Source organism: Cryptomeria japonica, chromosome 2 (genome assembly GCF_030272615.1).
Source record: "Cryptomeria japonica chromosome 2, Sugi_1.0, whole genome shotgun sequence".
Classification (NCBI taxonomy): Eukaryota; Viridiplantae; Streptophyta; class Pinopsida; order Cupressales; family Cupressaceae; genus Cryptomeria; species Cryptomeria japonica.
Window position 1 is genome coordinate 96,334,331 of NC_081406.1, and position 19,442 is coordinate 96,353,772.

General features: G+C 34.9%; 1 protein-coding gene across 1 annotated transcript; it reads right to left on the reverse strand.

The window, feature by feature from the left end:
* Nucleotides 1–13,524: 13,524 nt before the first annotated feature.
* LOC131859335 (receptor kinase-like protein Xa21) lies at nt 13,525–15,561 on the reverse strand. Its single transcript, XM_059212951.1, has 2 exons — nt 14,943–15,561; nt 13,525–13,754 (listed from the first exon to the last, which is right to left on the reverse strand). Exons 1-2 carry the CDS (start codon nt 15,559–15,561, stop codon nt 13,525–13,527), a joined length of 849 nt encoding a protein of 282 aa, XP_059068934.1.
* Nucleotides 15,562–19,442: the final 3,881 nt, after the last annotated feature.

Below are 19,442 nucleotides of genomic sequence, written 5' to 3' on the forward strand. Positions count from 1 at the left end.
TAAAATTGTATTTTCGATTTGTTAGTGTAACTTATGCTTCGCGCACAAGCAGGTACCTAGTTTTCAAGATGTGCTCGACTGGAAAAATCATAAAAAAAATAATACTCAACAAAAAATTACAAAAAAATACACATCTTCTAGTACTCACTCTTAACTATCTTTCTGCCAAAGGATTTGTCAAAATATTAAATCTAACTATGACTTTTTTGATGCACACATCGGACACTATGTTATGTTTTTCAGAAAAAGTCAGAGTCTGTTTTTCGTGCGTGAAGGATTTGACCCCCTTAATCTTATCCAATTTTGAAAAAGGTTAGTAGTCTAGAAACTGGATTCAGAGTGCTACAATATTTGTTCTTTGATTATCTTCATATCTTGAGTGGATGACTTTCAAATTTTGCCTCCAAGTTCAGGTTCACTTGATTTCAGAAGAAAAAAAAAGTGTCCACTTATACCCCCCTTTTTGACCACCATCTTTGTGCACTTACCCTAAAGTGCTAAGTGACTATCCTTGGAGAGTCTTATTGGCCTAGTGGTGATGCATTTTTAGCTTTTGATACATTCTTGTAAGTATTTGCATTACTTTACCTATGTAGATTAATGCTTTGGGCTATCTTAATTCACTTATTGTTGTGGTTGATTGGAAAAAGATAGATACAAAAGTTTAACAGGTTATAATACATTACTGTGGAGGTATAGGTTTGTTGTAACTTTGGCAACCATTTTCAGAATTGAAATGAAGAATAGTGCTTCTTGTTCAAATTATTGAACTAGTGACCCCATTCAATATATTCTTGGAGGGGATATTAGTAGATGTATACATTGCTTTCGCCATCTAAGGGGCCACTATTGAGCTGTGAGTGGAGACTACATTTAATTGATGGAATGAGTAAATAGATTATCATCCATGTAAGTTGCAAGTCTCAAGTGTATTAGGCTAAGAGCCAAGGTTGGCTAGTAGAAAAGAAATAATTTTTAATTAGTTGGATTTTGTCTCCATTCTTTGATTTTTTATCCAAATATAGAGTCTCTAGCTTCTAACCTAAAGTTTACAACCTAGCAAACTTCAAAAACATTGTTATACAACTAAAATAAACTTAAAAGTCAAATTATTTAAAAATAAAATTGTGTCTCTTATTATGAATCAAAGTGCCAAACTTAGCCATGTAAATACTACATCTTCCACTTAATACTTTTTTACTTTTGTTTTAAGTACTAATAGTACTCATACCACAAACCAAGGATAAGTACGAAATGGTGAATAATTTGCCATACTGACAAATTATTAGTTTAACATTTTTTCTTATTATCGATAATCATAAAATGTTGATATATTACAAACATTAATGTGTATTAAATGCTATGATCAAGACATTGAATAATTTTGTGAGATTTCGAGAGGCCTTATGACCATCGGAAATATGCTTCTAAGATTGATATGTACTATGTTAAAAAAAAAGATAAAAATGAAATTATGAATTTTTTTTGTGAAAAAAAATCTTTTGATATATATATATGTAGACGTATAAAAATGACCACATTCCTAAATGAATATTTTATGTTCATTTCTCTATTTAATTAAATCCAATTTAATTAAATTATCCACATTCTTCTATTTTATTGAATAAATTATTCAATTTATTTAAATAAAATTCACTATATCCATTTAATGAATAAATCATTTTATTCAATTAAATCCCCCTAGCCACTTTTAATTAAATTCAAATTTAATTAAATAGTTATCCTAAATTGAATAAATCAAATTTATTTAATTACAACAAAATTGAATGAAAATCAGTTAATTCATTTAAATCCTATTATCCCTCCATCCACTTGCAAAATCCCAAACCCCTTCCTAATCCCTTCTAGAATCTTCTAAACGCTTCTAATTAACCTAACCCTCCTCTAAACTTTGTCAGATCCCTAAGCGAAGGGAGGTCACTTCTCAAATAACCCAAAGTCTTGGATAACCATTAAAGGTTTTCAACCTTCAACCACCAAAACCCTTAAAGTCTTTGATAACCTTTGAAAGCTTCCAACCTTCAACCACTTAATCCCCAAAGTCTCCAATAACCATTAATGGTTAACTCAAACCCTCCCACATGGTTAAAACATTTGTTTTGACTCAACCTCTACCCAACCCAAGGGTCTCATCAGGCCTTTAATGCTTTGACCATGATTATCTCTTAATCATTTGCACAAAGATTTATCCTTGGATTAAATCTTAATCCATTGGGTAAACCTAACTTAGACTTGACCCTTAGCCTCTAGTTAACCATGAGGTCTTCTCAGGCCTTTAATGCCTCCAACCTCTTCTTTCAACCCAACCCTATGAGGACATTTGTCACTATTTCATTGGTACAAATTGTGCACATGTATCCCCAACTTTCAAACTTGGCCCTTGATTGAACCTTTCAATCCTGACCATCCATTGCCCTGTTTAGGCTATAAATAGAGCTCTCATTCCTCCATTTTTAACAATCATCTTTCAAATTTGAAGCATCACACTTATGCTCAAATTCTTTCAAGCTTTCATTTTATATATGCTCATCATTTAGCCTCTTTTAGATCATAAATTAGACTAATATGCATGCTTAGATTACTTTCTTTATCATTTTAGCTCAATCATAGACTAAATATAGTATGCTAGGATAGTATTCATACTAATCTTGTCATCTTATCATTTAGATTATTGCATTTTAGAATCATACCTAGCTTAACATCCATCTCATATCAAAATCTAAAAAAAGCATCTCTCGTTCTCATATTTGCCATCCCTAAACCATTTTGCTCAGTGATCTGAGAGCAAAAACGTTGGTTTGAGGGACATTGTGAGATAGAGAACCATGGGACCCTCCTTGGGAAGCTGAGTAATACTTCACTACTCCATAGCTTGCACCAAGAAGTCCTGTGTGTGTGTGTGGACAAGTTTTTAACAATATTTTCACATATTAAGTTTTATTCGCCCACTTTTCTCGCATACATTTCTAGCGCCCACCGTGGGGCTCGACCCCAAATAACAAATCGGTTTTTCAAATTAATGACTTTTGCAGGTCCGCAGGAAACAGGAATCGGCGCATCGAAAACATATCTTAGCGCATCCACCTAACAGTTTAGCGCTTCTAGCCTACTGTTTAGCGTGTGGGGTCTCTGCTATAGCGCGTAAAGTAATTCCTTTAGCGCATGATTTTGTTCAAAAAAAAAATTCCTGTAGGTCTCGACGCGAGCAAAACACTGTTTAGCGCATCCAATAAACAGAGTAGCGCATCCAATCCATTGTTCAGCGCGTGGAGACCATCAGCTAGCGCGTGCAGTTCAAACATTAGCGTGTGACCTCCGTTAAGTTTTTCCTGTAGGCCTCAACGCGGAAACAAAATAGAGTAGCGCATCTGGTTAATAGTCTAGCACATCCTACTTACTATTTAGCGCGTGGGGTCTATACTCTAGCGCGTGGAGTCTTTTCTTTAGCGCATGACTTTCACTAATATTTTCCTGTAGGTCTCGACGCAGGAGAAAAATAGAATAGCGCATCGGAAAAATAGCTTAGCGCATTGGGGGCACATAATAGCGCGTAGGGGCTTTTTCTTAGCGCATCCGTGCAATATTTTAGCGCATAGAGTTGGCAGAGCCAAAAATTTATGATAGAGTCAAAAATTAGGCTTGTGGGAGACATTTCCTCTTCTCTTTTCTCTTTCTTATACTTTAAGTTATATTCCATATATACTTTCAGGATGTTTGAGAGGGGTTTCAGACCTCTAGGAGTTGTAATGCAAAATCTAGTTTTTGGAAGATCTTCCAAATTTCAGACTTAGACAAATTTCAGGGCATTTCAGGATCAGGATTGTAAAATTTGTAACCAAGATCAGAATTTAGGCTTGTGCAAGCCCACACTAACATTTGATCATTGACTGTGTGCAGGTTCTAATATTTTTTGTGCAGGGGAAGGAGCAAGTTTAGAGGCTTTAAGTTTCTTTTTTTACTTTCTTTCAACAAAAGTTGGTTAAAAAGAACTCACTCTCCTTTTTTGCACAAATTAAAATAAACCTCATCATTTCATTTGGATGCATAAAATGAACTTCATGCCTTCCTTTTTGGTGTTTTAAAAAAAAATTCATCTTTCTTTATTGCATGGTAAAAAGAACAACAAAGCAAACCTTTCATTCTTGCAAGTTAGGAAAAACACTTCATTTTGGAAGCTCTAAAAAGAACAAGATAAACAATCTTTACTTTGGCAAAAGTTTTAAAAAGAACTTCACCATCCTTTGGTGTTTAAAAGGATTCACTTCATTTTGCAAAGTAAAAGAACCTCATCTTCATTTTGTGCAAGGCAAAGAGGGAAAGTTTTCCCCTATCGACTTTAATTTTGTTGACCAAAAAATCACGATTTACTTTTGTTGACCAGGCTTGTTTTACAAAAGTTTTGGAAATACACACTTTGCTATGAAAGGTTAAAAAGGAACACCATGCTTTTTGGAGCAACATCTCCAAATAGAAGTTAGCAAATCATTGTCTTGGAGGCTAAAAAGAACAAATTGATTGTCTTGTCTCGAAAGTGGAAGGTATATGCTCTCCCCATAACTGGGTGACCAAAAAGCCAAGCCACTCTTAAGCTTTTTGTACTTCAAGCATTTAAATCCTTTAGCAGGCCTGCCTTCCCGAGGGGTTGAAAAACTCTTAAAGTCACTCTTTGGTCGGTGTGAAGGGAACGACCTAAGTGGGGAACGACATTGAAGCCAAGTGTTCCAACCCACTATAATCAAAAGTGGAGGGTGACGAAAGTCCCTTTCAACGGTTACACGCAGCGATTAGCCTTCCCCCAGTATCTTTACGATACATAAAGCCTTTGTTCTAAAGGTTGGGAAGCCTCCTGAGGGATTTTATCACTGACGGCCGAACAGGAAGCCTGATTACGAACCATGGCATTAGAAACCTTGAACCGAGTCAGTTGCCAAACATTGGCAATATCATAGTGCAAGGGTGGGGAAGAATCCGCCCCCAAGATTACTCACCATATATCTCCCAAGATAACTACTCAATTGTGAAGCAATTCACTTTGAGTTAATTTCTGGCAAAAGGCAAAAAAACGGGCGCCCCTTAGGGGGTGACAAGGCTGTTTGAGCTGACGGAGTATCGAGACTAGTGGGCTATGATATTGTCAATGACCTTTGAATAAAGAGTCTATCTGATGTGTCTTTTGTTGTAAATCAAACCAGTGATAACATCGAGGATTTGAACACATCCTCAAAAGAATATACACTCAATGTTTAGCATTAGGATGATCATTGTCTTCATGTGTGCTATGTATTCTTGTCACAAATGCTAAAATATCTTGCAAAGTATCTAACAATCAAACTCAAAAATCAATTCAAACAAGGAAAAATCATTAAGTGGAGAAGATTTCCATATCCAACAAAACATCTTTTGAGATGGTTATCAACATTTCAACTATCTTTAGGAAAGACTTTCATCCAACAAGATTAGGGGAATACCAAACCAAGTAATCCTTTCTAGAAAAAGTTTTCAAACTTCTTGAGTATCCTTTCAGGTCCAATATCAAACGTGATCACAAGAAATCAAATCAAAACACCAGAGAAATCATTTCCAAATCAAACAAGTCAGTCTTAGAACAAAAGTTGTCAAATCCAAAACTAGCTAAAGATAAGACTTTATCCTATCAAAATCAGGTATTATCATCACCTTGATCAAAAGGTCCATCATCTAAAGGATTCTATCAAACAACATACCAAGTTTAAACCTTAAGTTGTCAAATCAAGTTTCTATATCGGGAGACTTTATCCATATCATTTGACACACTTTGTCGTGAGGGGGCATCTAAACCTTCATTTGATAAAAGTAGACTTAAGTTTCCAAACAAAGTATCTCAATCCAAACATCAAAGGAAACCATTGATCTTTCGTGTATGACCACTCCTCATATTTTGAGACGAACAAGTCTTCATCACAAAACTAAGTTAAAGAAGAGACAACCTAGTCCTAAGACCCTTACCAAAAGGAGTAAATTTCTCTACATCAACCTATCAAAAACATCAACTTTGATCATTCATACGACCATTCATCATCAAACCGAGAAAAAGGAAACTCAGTCAAAGGAAATGAGTCCTAGTCTAAATCAAGATCACAATATCATGACTTCCCAATCTAATCCCATTTTTGATCAAAATCCCACATGTCAAGAATCTTATGATGATCCCCTAAAATTTTGGTATTCCATCCACAATGACCCTCTTTCATCTCAAGAGCAGAGTCCCATTCAACATCCATCTCTTAAGAAAAATCATGATATTCCTTCCATATCCTCCACTATTCTAATTCAAAATCAAGAGAAAAGCACAAACTCAAATGATCCTACTCCAAGTCAAGATCAAGATCAAGGAATCTCTTCATCCTCCAAATCTATCTTAGGTCCTTTCATTCCACAATCGAATTCTCCATTCCTTCCATCCATCTTGGGTCCTTACTTCCCTCCATCCACAAATCCATCACCTCAAATGATCCATAAGAAAGATCAATGAGGAGCACATCTTTGAAATTCTTTCAATCCTCTATCTAAACATCTTTCCAAAACTTCTTCTATCATCTCCTCTATCTATTTTGGGTCCTTCTGTCCCAAAATTCAATTTCCCTCCATCTCTTCATCACTTCTCAAGTACCAACACTCATCCTGAATACATTTCCCTCTATCCTTGCACAAATCTTCAAACATTCTATCTATTATCCAACACCTCTTTTCTATCCTTCCATCCCTTTCATTCAATCCTTTGCATAAATCTTTCATCTGTGAGATAGGAATTTGTGTCATTTTGTCACATACTTGCCCATGCTCGAATCTCATGTTTAGTCCTTTTCCTAGATATCTATTCATGAAATGCTTCAAAATCCAAGGTTGTTCCTCTTTAACATTTTCTTTTGGTTGGGATACACACTCAATCCAGAAAAGAACCACTTATCGTATCTTGGTACCGACATCTTTTGATTACTATATCTCATACACTTAAATCGATTGCTCTAAATCATTGTGATCTCTTAAATTGAAGACATGGCTAATGAAAAATCTAAAATCTTGCTTCAGTGCCACTGTAATTATCAGACCCATGTAAGTTTCATCACTTACAAGCCAATGCAAGAAAAAAGAGAAAAAAAAAAGAAATATCAAAAGCATGAGCAAGAAAATGAATATCAAGAAAAGCAAAATGCAATGAAATGCAATATCAAAATGATTGGCTATGGGAACATGCAAGTAACTCCATCAGGGCTATGGACGCCTGGCTGGCAATGGAGCAATATTTGTGAGATTACAGCGATAACCTCGTCGGGGCTATGGATGCTCCCTGGCAGCGAGGCTCTATCCAGGATGCTTTTGAAGTTAAGGTAACTCATGTAGCTAGCCATGTTGGATTCTGAAGATTACAATGATCATATGAGCCAGAATGAACCCACTTGCACACACATGGGTAATCAAAGAACTAAGTACCTTGATCCAGTTTGGGATTCTTCTTCCCTTTTGAGTCTGCTTCCTAGTTGCTAGAAATGTTCAGTTGAATTTTCCAGAGGTTCTAAGTGTGGGTTGGGTCTCTATCTTTGAAAAGTTCGAGAACACTTATTCAGATGGTGCTAAATACTATGACAATCTTACATATCACCTTTTTGCAAATGGAAACCTCTATGCTTGGGGGCAAAGTTCATCTACTCTATTCTTCCTACCATATCTCCCAAATCCTCTAATCCATATCCCTTATCCTATATATTCATTTCTTCTATCCTCCAATTCTTTCTACAATCTTGCTTCACTCTAATCCATATCTATCTATCCTATCTATTCATTGCTTCCATCATCTAGTGCTATCTATATCCTATCTCTATCCATATCCCCTTTTTCATCCTTGATCTTGATCAAAACTATGGACAACAAATCTATTTTGGTTCAGTCATCCATTCATCCATTCCTTGTCTTGATATACATTGGGGCAACCAAATACATCTTTCTTCTAATCCAAAAACTCAAAAAAATCAAAATATCCAAAAACTCAAAAAAAATCAAAATATCCCAAAACTCAAAAAAATCAAAATATCCAAAAACTCAAAAAAATCAAAATATCCAAAAACTCAAAAAAATCAAAATATCCAAAAAATCAAAATATCCAAAATATCCAAAAACTAAAAATCGACAAAAATCAAAAAAATCAAAACAAAAAAAATCAAAGCATGAACACATGGACCATCCATCAAATCAGATCAACAACAAGAAAACTCTCAAAGTCTGCAATGAAACTTATCACATGTCTTGTTAATCAATCCATTACTTGAAATCAACATCAACATCAAACATGTCTTATACGAGGTACTCACTCTTTGAAACTAGACATTTCTATCAATCATCAAGTCTTGATAATCAATCCATCCATCAAACATCATTTTTCATCAAAGCAGAGTGACAAACAAACCATTAAAACTATTTCTCGAGCTAAATTTGTGCTAAAACAAAAGTTGTCAGAATCCTAAACAAATCACACGATAAAAGATGTCTCTCTTATCATAATCCGGAGACCTCATCATCAGTATCAACAGAATCCTTTACCATCTTACGGATTTTTATCTCAAAAACACTTGTTTAAAATTTTTAAATTGTCAAATCCAGTTTCCAGATCGGGAGGCTTTTATCCATATCATTTGACACGCTTTATCATGAAGGGGCAGCTAAACCTTCACTCTGATAAAGTAAGATTTGAAATTTTTCAAAACAAGAATCAACTGAATCCAAACCAATCAAAGGAAACCATTGATCACTCATGCATGACTAATCCCCTTATTCTAAGAAGAAATAACTTTTATCGTAACATCATGTTGAAGAAACAACAACCTAGTTTTTCCAAATTCATCAAGAGAAATAAGTTTTTATACATCAATCATCAACCAAATCATAACAATGACATCAATCAGTATGACTGCTAGATTTTATTATAGTTAGCCTTATCTTTATCAATTGATGGTAGTACAGGGTTCACAAATCATATTGTACATATCATATCCACCCATCTGAGACATCACCAGAAATTCACAAATTCTTATCAATCTTGGACATACTTAATGTAGTCACTGTCCTTGGTTTATCTAAAACAATTATCCAAATAATATCCCACCATGGCTTGGTGATCAGTGTACATATCCATATCAAAGTAGTATCAACAACAAGGGGCAAAATCCTGACCTCGCTTGGGGCATTTCGCCTTCAAGATTTTCAACATCAGACCAAACACGTAGTAAGACAACAAGGATCAAAACAACCAACAAATGCCAAATGACAATGCAAGAAGGCTAAACATCACGAACTTGAACTGATTTCAACTGAACAAAGATCTATTTTGCAAGATGTTTTAATTGACAAGAATACATTTCCAATAGCATGCATGATTACTTATGGTTGTTAATTTTTGCTTATCATATCTCCTAAGCACCTCCAGGATGTCTTACGACTAGAGAAGCAAGGAAGGAATGTGATGTTTTATTTTTTTTCTATCTGTGAGTGAAGTCTTTTACCATGCAAATTTGTCCTATGAAGAAATCCGGTGGCATATTGCTGAGGACATTTCGGATTTGTATGGGACAAAGGTTAACTCTTGTATGTTTACGCAATACGCACTCAGGTCGTCCTGGTTCAATTATACCTTGACGCTTGTGCTATCTTGCAAAATCAAATATCATGTAAATTTTTCTCAGGTCATTATGGTTCAATTATACCATTATGCTTGTATAAATTTTCAACATATCCTAAACAAATCAATGCTCAATGATGATATCTACAAAGAAAGCAAACAAATGGCTATATCGGATGGCAAATACAGAATGAAGATGCTACCAAAAACATAGTTGCATATCATTTTTACATTAATTGCATATCATTTTACATTAATTGCATATCATTTTACAATTAGTTGCATATCATATCGTACATCTCATTTTCAAAATATCATTCATCATTCATCATTGCATCCCTCGCATGCATATCTATCACATCATCATGGAATCTTTCTTCACTTTCATATCTTCTATCATTCTTCCAAACTATCTTTATCATTTTTCAAACTATCTTCTATCATTCTTCCAAACTATCTTCTATCATTCTTCCAAACTATCTTCATCATTCTTCTAAACTATCTTCATCATTCTTCCAATCTATCTTCTATCATTCTTCTAAACTATCTTCATCATTCTTCCAAACTATCTTCTATCATGTCTTATACAGGTGGTATCCTTCTTGAAACCAGATGCTTGATCATCCATATCTTATACAGGTGGTATCATTCTTGAAACCAGACACTCGATCATCCATGTCTTATACAGGAGATGTCATACCTGAAACAAGACTTGCTCTCATTCCAATCAATCTAATCAATCTTATCAAACCCATGCATGCCATCACTATCTACTCTTCCATCTTTCAAACAACATTCTTCTTCTTTCGAGAGATCATTCATGCTTTGTGTGCATGAACGATCTCCCGAGGGGGCATTATCATATCAAATCTCAAAACAAATCCAATATCAGTTTCCACATCAAAACAATGATATCAAAATCAAACTTACATCAACAACATGAAACAAATTTGCTCATCTACATCAAGTTCAAAATCCTATCATTTCATATCAACTTGTAACACAACTCAAGTTCTCAAAAACCATATCAAAACTTGTAAAACAACTCAAGTACCAAAATCACATAAACTTGTAAAACAACTCAAGTTTCCCACCCATATCAGCTTGTAACACAACTCAAGTTTCCAACCCATATCGGCTTGTAATACACATCAGGCTTCCCACATCAAACTTGAAATAGAACACGCAAATAAATCATATTTTGATCAAAACAACACATTGATATCTACATAACTTGAAATATCTCACATCAAAACAAGTTATACCGACACTCATATTGGACAACTACATAAAATCATGACAGCATGATACAAATATCGAATCTGGGGCATCACACATCAAATATCAAATCTGGGGCATCACACATCAAATATCGAATCTGGGGCACGACTGGCAAATCAAAAGAACGACACAAAAATTGCATTTGATCATAAATCATGATAAGGCATCATTTTCTTTGAAATAACATGTGCACACACGTCACTTCAAAGAGGGGCAAACTGTAGACATATAAAAATGACCACATTCCTAAATGAATATTTTATGTTCATTTCTCTATTTAATTAAATCCAATTTAATTAAATTATCCACATTCTTCTATTTTATTGAATAAATTATTCAATTTATTTAAATAAAATTCACTATATCCATTTAATGAATAAATCATTTTATTCAATTAAATCCCCCTAGCCACTTTTAATTAAATTCAAATTTAATTAAATAGTTATCCTAAATTGAATAAATCAAATTTATTTAATTACAACCAAATTGAATGAAAATCAATTAATTCATTTAAATCCTATTATCCCTCCATCCACTTGCAAAATCCCAAACCCCTTCCTAATCCCTTCTAGAATCTTCTAAACGCTTCTAATTAACCTAACCCTCCTCTAAACTTTGTCACATCCCTAAGCGAAGGGAGGTCACTTCTCAAATAACCCAAAGTCTTGGATAACCATTAAAGGTTTTCAACCTTCAACCACCAAAACCCTTAAAGTCTTTGATAACCTTTGAAAGCTTCCAACCTTCAACCACTTAATCCCCAAAGTCTCCAATAACCATTAATGGTTAACTTAAACCCTCCCACATGGTTAAAACATTTGTTTTGACTCAACCTCTACCCAACCCAAGGGTCTCATCGGGCCTTTAATGCTTTGACCATGATTATCTCTTAATCATTTGCACAAAGATTTATCCTTGAATTAAATCTTAATCCATTGGGTAAACCTAACTTAGACTTGACCCTTAGCCTCTAGTTAACCATGAGGTCTTCTCAGGCCTTTAATGCCTCCAACCTCTTCTTTCAACCCAACCCTATGAGGACATTTGTCACTATTTCATTGGTACAAATTGTGCACATGTATCCCCAACTTTCAAACTTGGCCCTTGATTGAACCTTTCAATCCTGACCATCCATTGCCCTGTTTAGGCTATAAATAGAGCTCTCATTCCTCCATTTTTAACAATCATCTTTCAAATTTGAAGCATCACACTTATGCTCAAATTCTTTCAAGCTTTCATTTTATATATGCTCATCATTTAGCCTCTTTTAGATCATAAATTAGACTAATATGCATGCTTAGATTACTTTCTTTATCATTTTAGCTCAATCATAGACTAAATATAGTATGCTAGGATAGTATTCATACTAATCTTGTCATCTTATCATTTAGATTATTGCATTTTAGAATCATACCTAGCTTAACATCCATCTCATATCAAAATCTAAAAAAAGCATCTCTCGTTCTCATATTTGCCATCCTTAAACCATTTTGCTCAGTGATCTGAGAGCAAAAACGTTGGTTTGAGGGACATTGTGAGATAGAGAACCATGGGACCCTCCTTGGGAAGCTGAGTAATACTTCATTACTCCATAGCTTGCACCAAGAAGTCCTGTGTGTGTGTGTGGACAAGTTTTTAACAATATTTTCACATATTAAGTTTTATTCGCCCACTTTTCCCACATACAATATATATATAGGAAGAGTGAAGATTGGTCTCTAGAATATGACAGTAGAAAAGTCTACTTCTATATCCAAAGTCTAGATCACCTTGTTGTTAAGTATGTTCCAGCATTTTTGTTGATATAAACTAACAATAAAATGAGATTTTACTAGTTCACAAACTTGTATGCCGCAAGTTAAATTCCAAAAAATACTGTCCTGCTAATCGTTACTCAAGGTAATGAGAAGTTCCAAAACAACAGAAGTTAACGAGGAAGAGTCATGTTGTTCTAAAACAACATAAGTTAATGAGGAAGAGTCATGTTAAACTTTTAGGGAAAGAAGGTACAACAAAGTTTTTTAACTCATGATCAAACAAATGAAGTGACATAATGCATTTTATACGAAGATTTACTGCAGCAAATAATCAACAAACAACACAGTTTATCAAAATAGGAATAACCATTATACGAAGATTTACTACAGCAAATAATCAACAAACAACACAGTTTATCAAAATAGGAATAATCACAAACTGTCAAAATTTTCTCCTTTTTCCATCTCATCAAATGCATTCCTAAATATAGCCTAAAAAGAATTCTAGGCTACAACAAATTCTTAATTTAACTCTCCAAGATAGAGGAGAAAAGTTAATCAAACTTGTATCTTGCACTTGTATCCCCTTTCACAGAATAGCAGGGCAGTTTCAACCAGTACTATTACTTGAAATTCATTTTCCCTGATTCTGATTCTGATTCTGATTCGGATGATGACTGGAATGTGGAATTCCTTTGAGCCTTTCCATTAGACATGAACTCAAAAGCCAAACCTTTGAAGTCAAGAGTAGAGCATGACTTTTATTATATTTCGATGTTTGGCTTTACTGAGCACTTTATATTTCGATGTTTGGCTTTACTGAGCACTTAGGCATTCAATGCTAAAACTTTTATGAGCTGCTTCATCCTCCAAATTGAGAGTGTTAACAGCTATCAATGTTCCATAATCCAAAACTCCTTTATATATAGAGCCAAAGGCACCAGCTCCTAGCAAGTTGCCCTTGCCAAATACATTAGTTGCAGTACTGAGCTCCTTATGTGAGATTCTAGGATGTGGAAACTCTATTGATGGTTGTTCCACATTTCCTTCCCAAAGAAATATTTGTACAAGAGTGAAACATAGAAGCAATATATGACTACTGCCATATCCAAGGTCTAGATTATCTTGCTAAGTATGTTATATCGTTTTAGTTCTTATAAACTATCATTAAAATAATATGTTACAAGTCCACAATCCTGTACACTGCAAGTTAAATTCCAAGAGATTTCTTGTCCTAGTAATAATTACTCAAGATTATGAACAATTCCAAAATAATGTAAGTTAATGAGGAAGACTCATCTTAAACTTAAAGAAGATAAGGCAAAGTTTTAATTCATGATAATAAAAAATGAAGCGACAGAACGCAGTCAATAGGAAGATTTACTTTACTGCAGCAAATAATCTAATACAACATAGTTAATTTTTATTTAGATCAGAAAGCAGCAATAATTACAAACTATCAAACTTTCTCCCTTTTTCCCATCTCATCAAATGCACTTCTAAATATAGAAAAACAAAAGGAGAACAGGAAAATAGAAGAACTTGAATCATGATGATGGAGTGAAAAGAGTTGTTAGAAAGAGATCCCAAGCCATAAAATTCCAGCTACAATCAACATCAAAAACCAATTAAATCACACTATTATTTGAAAGTCAAATTCCCTGATTTAGGGGCGAACAGTTTACATCACAATTTAGGAAGTTGACTACGATGTTGAATCCTTCACTGCATGATCTCTTGCCCATCTTTTTTTGTTTACCATTTGGTAGAGATCATGTTGATATATAGAATCTATTGTTCTCCCTTCAAAAACGTACTCAATACTTTCCAACAACTCCACAACTTCTGCCATACTTGGTCAGTCTTTAGGTGAATCTTTTGAGCACAACAAGGCTACTCGAATCAATTGAATAAGACAGTTGTGTGTAGAATATAGTGTAAGTACAGCTTCATAGCACAACAGTAAGCTATCATCAACCACCTCTGAAATCCTATTAGGAAAAGCCATACTAACCCACATGCGCAAGCTGAGTCCATCAACAAACGACTGGTGCATTGGCCTCTTTCCTATCAACATCTCTAATAACAGAACCCTGTAGCTGTAAACATCTCCCTTCATGAAATCCTTGCACCAACTCCATACTCTGCATTAAACCTAGGTCAGTTTCCACCGATTAAAATAGTAACAGTGAAGTTGAAGAAATAGGGAAAGATCAAGAAAAATATATGTTTACTAGGGGCAATGTAGCCTAGACCACCTTTCAGTGTTGTTGATGTTGAAAGTGAATGCACAGAGCCTTGGCCTTCAGATAGTATATTGGTGTTTCCAAAATCAGCTATATGTGCTGCCATATAGAAGTCCAGAAGTACATTGTTGGGCTTCAAATCATAGTGAACAACTTGAATTGAACAATCATGATGGAGATAAACCAAACCACATGCAATGTCCTTGGCTATCTGTAATCGTGTCTGTAAATTCATTTTACAGACACTCCCAATATTAAATTTGCCAGCATCACAATGCAAATGCTCTTCCAGACTTCTACTAGGCATGAACTCAAAAACCAAACCTTTGAAGTCAAGATTAGAGCATGAAGTTATGATTTTTATTATATTTCGATGTTTGTCTTTACTAAGCACTTGGCATTCAATGCTGAAACTTTTATGAGCTGCTTCATTTTCCAAATCGAGAGCCTTAACAACTATCAATATTCTATTATCCAAAAATCCTTTATATACAGAGCCAACGCCACCAACTCCTAGCAAGTTGCCCTTGCCAAATCCACTAGTTGAAGTACTGAGCTCCTTATATGAGATTCTTGGATGTTGAAACTCTATTGATGGTTGCTCCATAGACCCCTTCTAAAATAAATATTTGTACAGAAATAAAACATATATGCCAAACACGATTAGAGTGGGGATAACATAAATCATGTATTTAAACAATTTATGGAAGTGCCAGAAGCCTCCAGATGATCCAGGGATTCCTTTGAATGGTGGCGCCGTGAGATTTGTTAACTATCCCCTTTTAGGAATTTCTCCTATCAACATATTGTATGAAAATTCAAAAAGTTAAGCACTGAAATAAATATTATAAGTCATAACAAAATACTACCTTATTAACAGTAGAAAACTGTTGATAACTGATGCTGCTCTAGCATGCAGCTAGATTAATTTAGTTAATAGTTTTTTGTTTATTCTTGCAAATAAAGCATCTACTCCAACATGCATTAATCCTTAGGACTATTTTTAGTTTTGTTTTTTGCATGAATTTGTTTTTAGTAAATAAAGCATGTTGTGCATGCACTTATTGTATTCTTAATTTAGGGAGTAGTTTGTTTTTTAAGTTTGAGAGTCTTAGTAGCTTTCCATGCAATGCTAGGAATATATTTAGAACTGCAGCTATTATTAATTCTTCTAGGCTGCAAATTCTTTATATATATAGCCTCTATGTAATTTTTTAATTAAGCTTCAATAAAGAAATTGGTGTGTGCAATTCCAAAAAATAGGGCACTATGTTTTTTATTCTGAATTGTGATTTCTTTTGCAATTTATTCCTTTTTGTTGTTATTGTTTGCTAATTAGCTAGTTCAGAGAGGATAGGTCAGGTTCAAAATTCTACAAGTGGTATCAGAGCAGGTAAAATTGTTTTGGGTTAAAGTTTTATTGTTGGAATTCCATCAAAGTTAATCATGTCGAATTCTAACCATATGCCCATTCCAGAATTTGATGGGAATGATTATGATTATTGGTGCGTTAAGATGCTGACCTTTTTTATTGGAAAAGATTTGTGGAAGATTATTGAATCAAGTTATGAAGAGCCAGCTGATTGGAATGCCCTTACAGCCAATGAAAGAATAGCAAGAAAGGAAGCAAGGAAAAAGAATGCTCAAGCTTTGTTTCACAATTAGATAGCTCTTGATAAGAGCTTATTTCCAAGAATATCAGGAGCAACAACTGCCAAAGATGCTTGGAAGACTCTACAAGAAGCTTACCAGGGTAGTGATCAAGTTAAAGTGGTCAAGCTTCAAACATTGAAGCAAGAGTTCAAGAATTTGAAAATGCAAGAAGCTGAAAGTATAAGTGATTATTGTGTCAGAGTCAAAGATGTGGTCAATAAAATGGCTACACTTAAGGAAATTGTAAGCAATGAAGTTTTGATAAAAAAGGTGTTGAGATCTTTGACACCCAGATGGAATCATGTAGCAATAATCATAGAAGAAAGCAAGGATTTAACAAAACTATAGTTTGATCAACTGGTTGGACCCCTGATGTTTCATAAAGAAAGAATGAAAGATTCTTTTGAAGGTGAAGAGAAAGCGTTTTCCTCTAAATTGTTAATCACAAAAAATGAAGATGCAAGCAACAGTAGTGCCAAAATCAATCAAGGCCAAGGTAAAGGGCAAAGCCAAAATTCTTCAAGAGGTAGAGGAAGAGGTGGCTCAAGAGGAAGTGGTGGTTTCAGAGGAAGAGGTAGAGGCAGATTTGATAAGAGAAATGTTCAATGTTACCATTGTAACAGGTATGGCCACTTTGAAAGAGAATGCAGATTGAAAGAAGGTAAAAGTGCTAACTATGCTCAAGAAAGTAGTGAGAATCCTCCTGATCACTTATTTTTGTCTTATGCAAAGGGTGAAAATACTAGTAAAGATGTTTGGTACCTAGATTTTGGATGCTCTAACCATATGACAGGGAATGAGAAGTTGTTCTCAACAAAAGATGGAAGTTTCAAATCCAAGATCCAGCTTGGTGATGATAAATCATTGGAGGTTGCTACCAAAGGAGCTATGGAGGTCCAAACAAAAGAAGGTATAAAGAGTATTCATGATATTTATTATACTCCACAATTGAAGCACAATTTGTTAAGTGTTGGGCAGCTATGTGAGAAAAATTATAAAGTAGCTTTTGAGAATAAGACATGTACTATCTATGATAAGAATAAGGGTAATAGGGTGATCACTATTGTTCCTATGACAAGAAATAGGATGTTCCCCTTGAGGTTTGGTGAACATAACAACAATTTGGCAAATATGGCTTATGAGGATTCAAGTTGGTTATGGCATCTCAGGTGTGGGCATTTAAATTTTCATAGTTTGAAGTTTCTAACCTCATATGCATTAGTTTCTGGTTTGCCCAAGGTTGAGGAACACAAGGAGGTTTGTGAAGGTTGTGCTAAAGGAAAGCATGCAAGAGAAAAGTTTCCAAAGGGCAATGCATGGAGGGCTCATCACCCACTTCAGCTTGTTCATTCAGATATATGTGGTCCTATGCAGACTAAGAGTTTGGGTAAGTCATCATATTTCATCACTTTTATTGATGATTACTCATGAAATTGTTGGGTATATTTTTTGAAGGCCAAAGATGAAGCCTTGGATACATTCAAGAAAGTTTAAAGCCCTTGTGGAGAATGAGAAAGGGTGCAAGATCAAATGTTTAAGGACTGATCGTGGAGGAGAGTTTTGCTCAAAGGCTTTCCAAAGTTATTGTGATTTTAATGGCATCAAGAGGCAACTTACTACTGCATACACACCTCAACAGAATGGAGTAGCTGAAAGGAAGAATCGTACTGTGGTTGAAATGGCAAGGTGCATGTTACAAACCAAGGGATTGAGCAATTCTTATTGGGGAGATGCAGTTGCTACAATTGTGTACAACCTCAATCATAGCCCCACCAGTGCACTAGAAAAGATGACTCCTTATGAAGCTTGGTATGGTAAAAGGCCTAATGTTAATCATTTCAAAGTTTTTGGTTGTTTTGCTTATGTGCATGTACCTTATCAGAATAGACAGAATTTAGATGCAAAGAGTGAGTCATGTATTTTTATTGGGTATAGTGAGAAAAGCAAGGCTTATAGATTGTATAATCCCCTCACTAACAAGCTTATTGTCTCAAGAGATGTGATTTTTGATGAAGGGGGAGTTTATAGTCATCAAAAAGGCCATGTTGAGAAGCCAAAATCTATTTTGAATGTTGATATAATTGCTGATATTGATCATGAGCAGCCAACTAATGTTTCTGTATCCAGTGGTTTAACTCCACCAAGCAATCCTTCTTCAAGTTTTTTAGTACCAAGTTCAAGTCCAGCTTCTTCTCCAAGTTCTACAAGGAAGGTAAGGAGATTGAGTGATATCTACCAGAGGAGTGGAAATCAAGTACATGAAGAAAACCCAATAGGTGAGATAGTGAATTTTGTTTTATTAGCCAAGGCTGATTTTGAACCATCATGTTTTGAAGATGTATGTACTAATGAGGTTTGGGTGAAAGCCATGGAAGAAGAGATGGATTCCATTCACAGGAATGACACTTGGGAGTTAATAGAACTTCCACATGACAAAAAAAGGATTGGCACCAAATGGGTCTACAAGACCAAGTTTAACAGTGATGGGAGTGTTGAAAGACACAAAGCGAGATTAGTTGCTAAAGGCTTCACACAAAAGTATGGAATTGATTATGAAGAGACATTTGCACCAGTAGCAAGACAAGAGACCATAAGAATGTTGATTTCATTAGCAGCTCAGAAGAAGTGGAGCATACATCATATGGACGTGAAAAGTGTCTTCTTGAATGGGTACTTAGAAGAGGACATATATGTGGAGCAGCCACAAGGTTTTGAAGTGGAAAGAAAAGATAATTATGTCTACAAATTGAAGGAGGCTTTGTATGGCCTCAAGCAAGCACCAAGAGCATGGTATGCCAGGATTGATGGATACTTTCAGGAGAATGGATTCCAAAG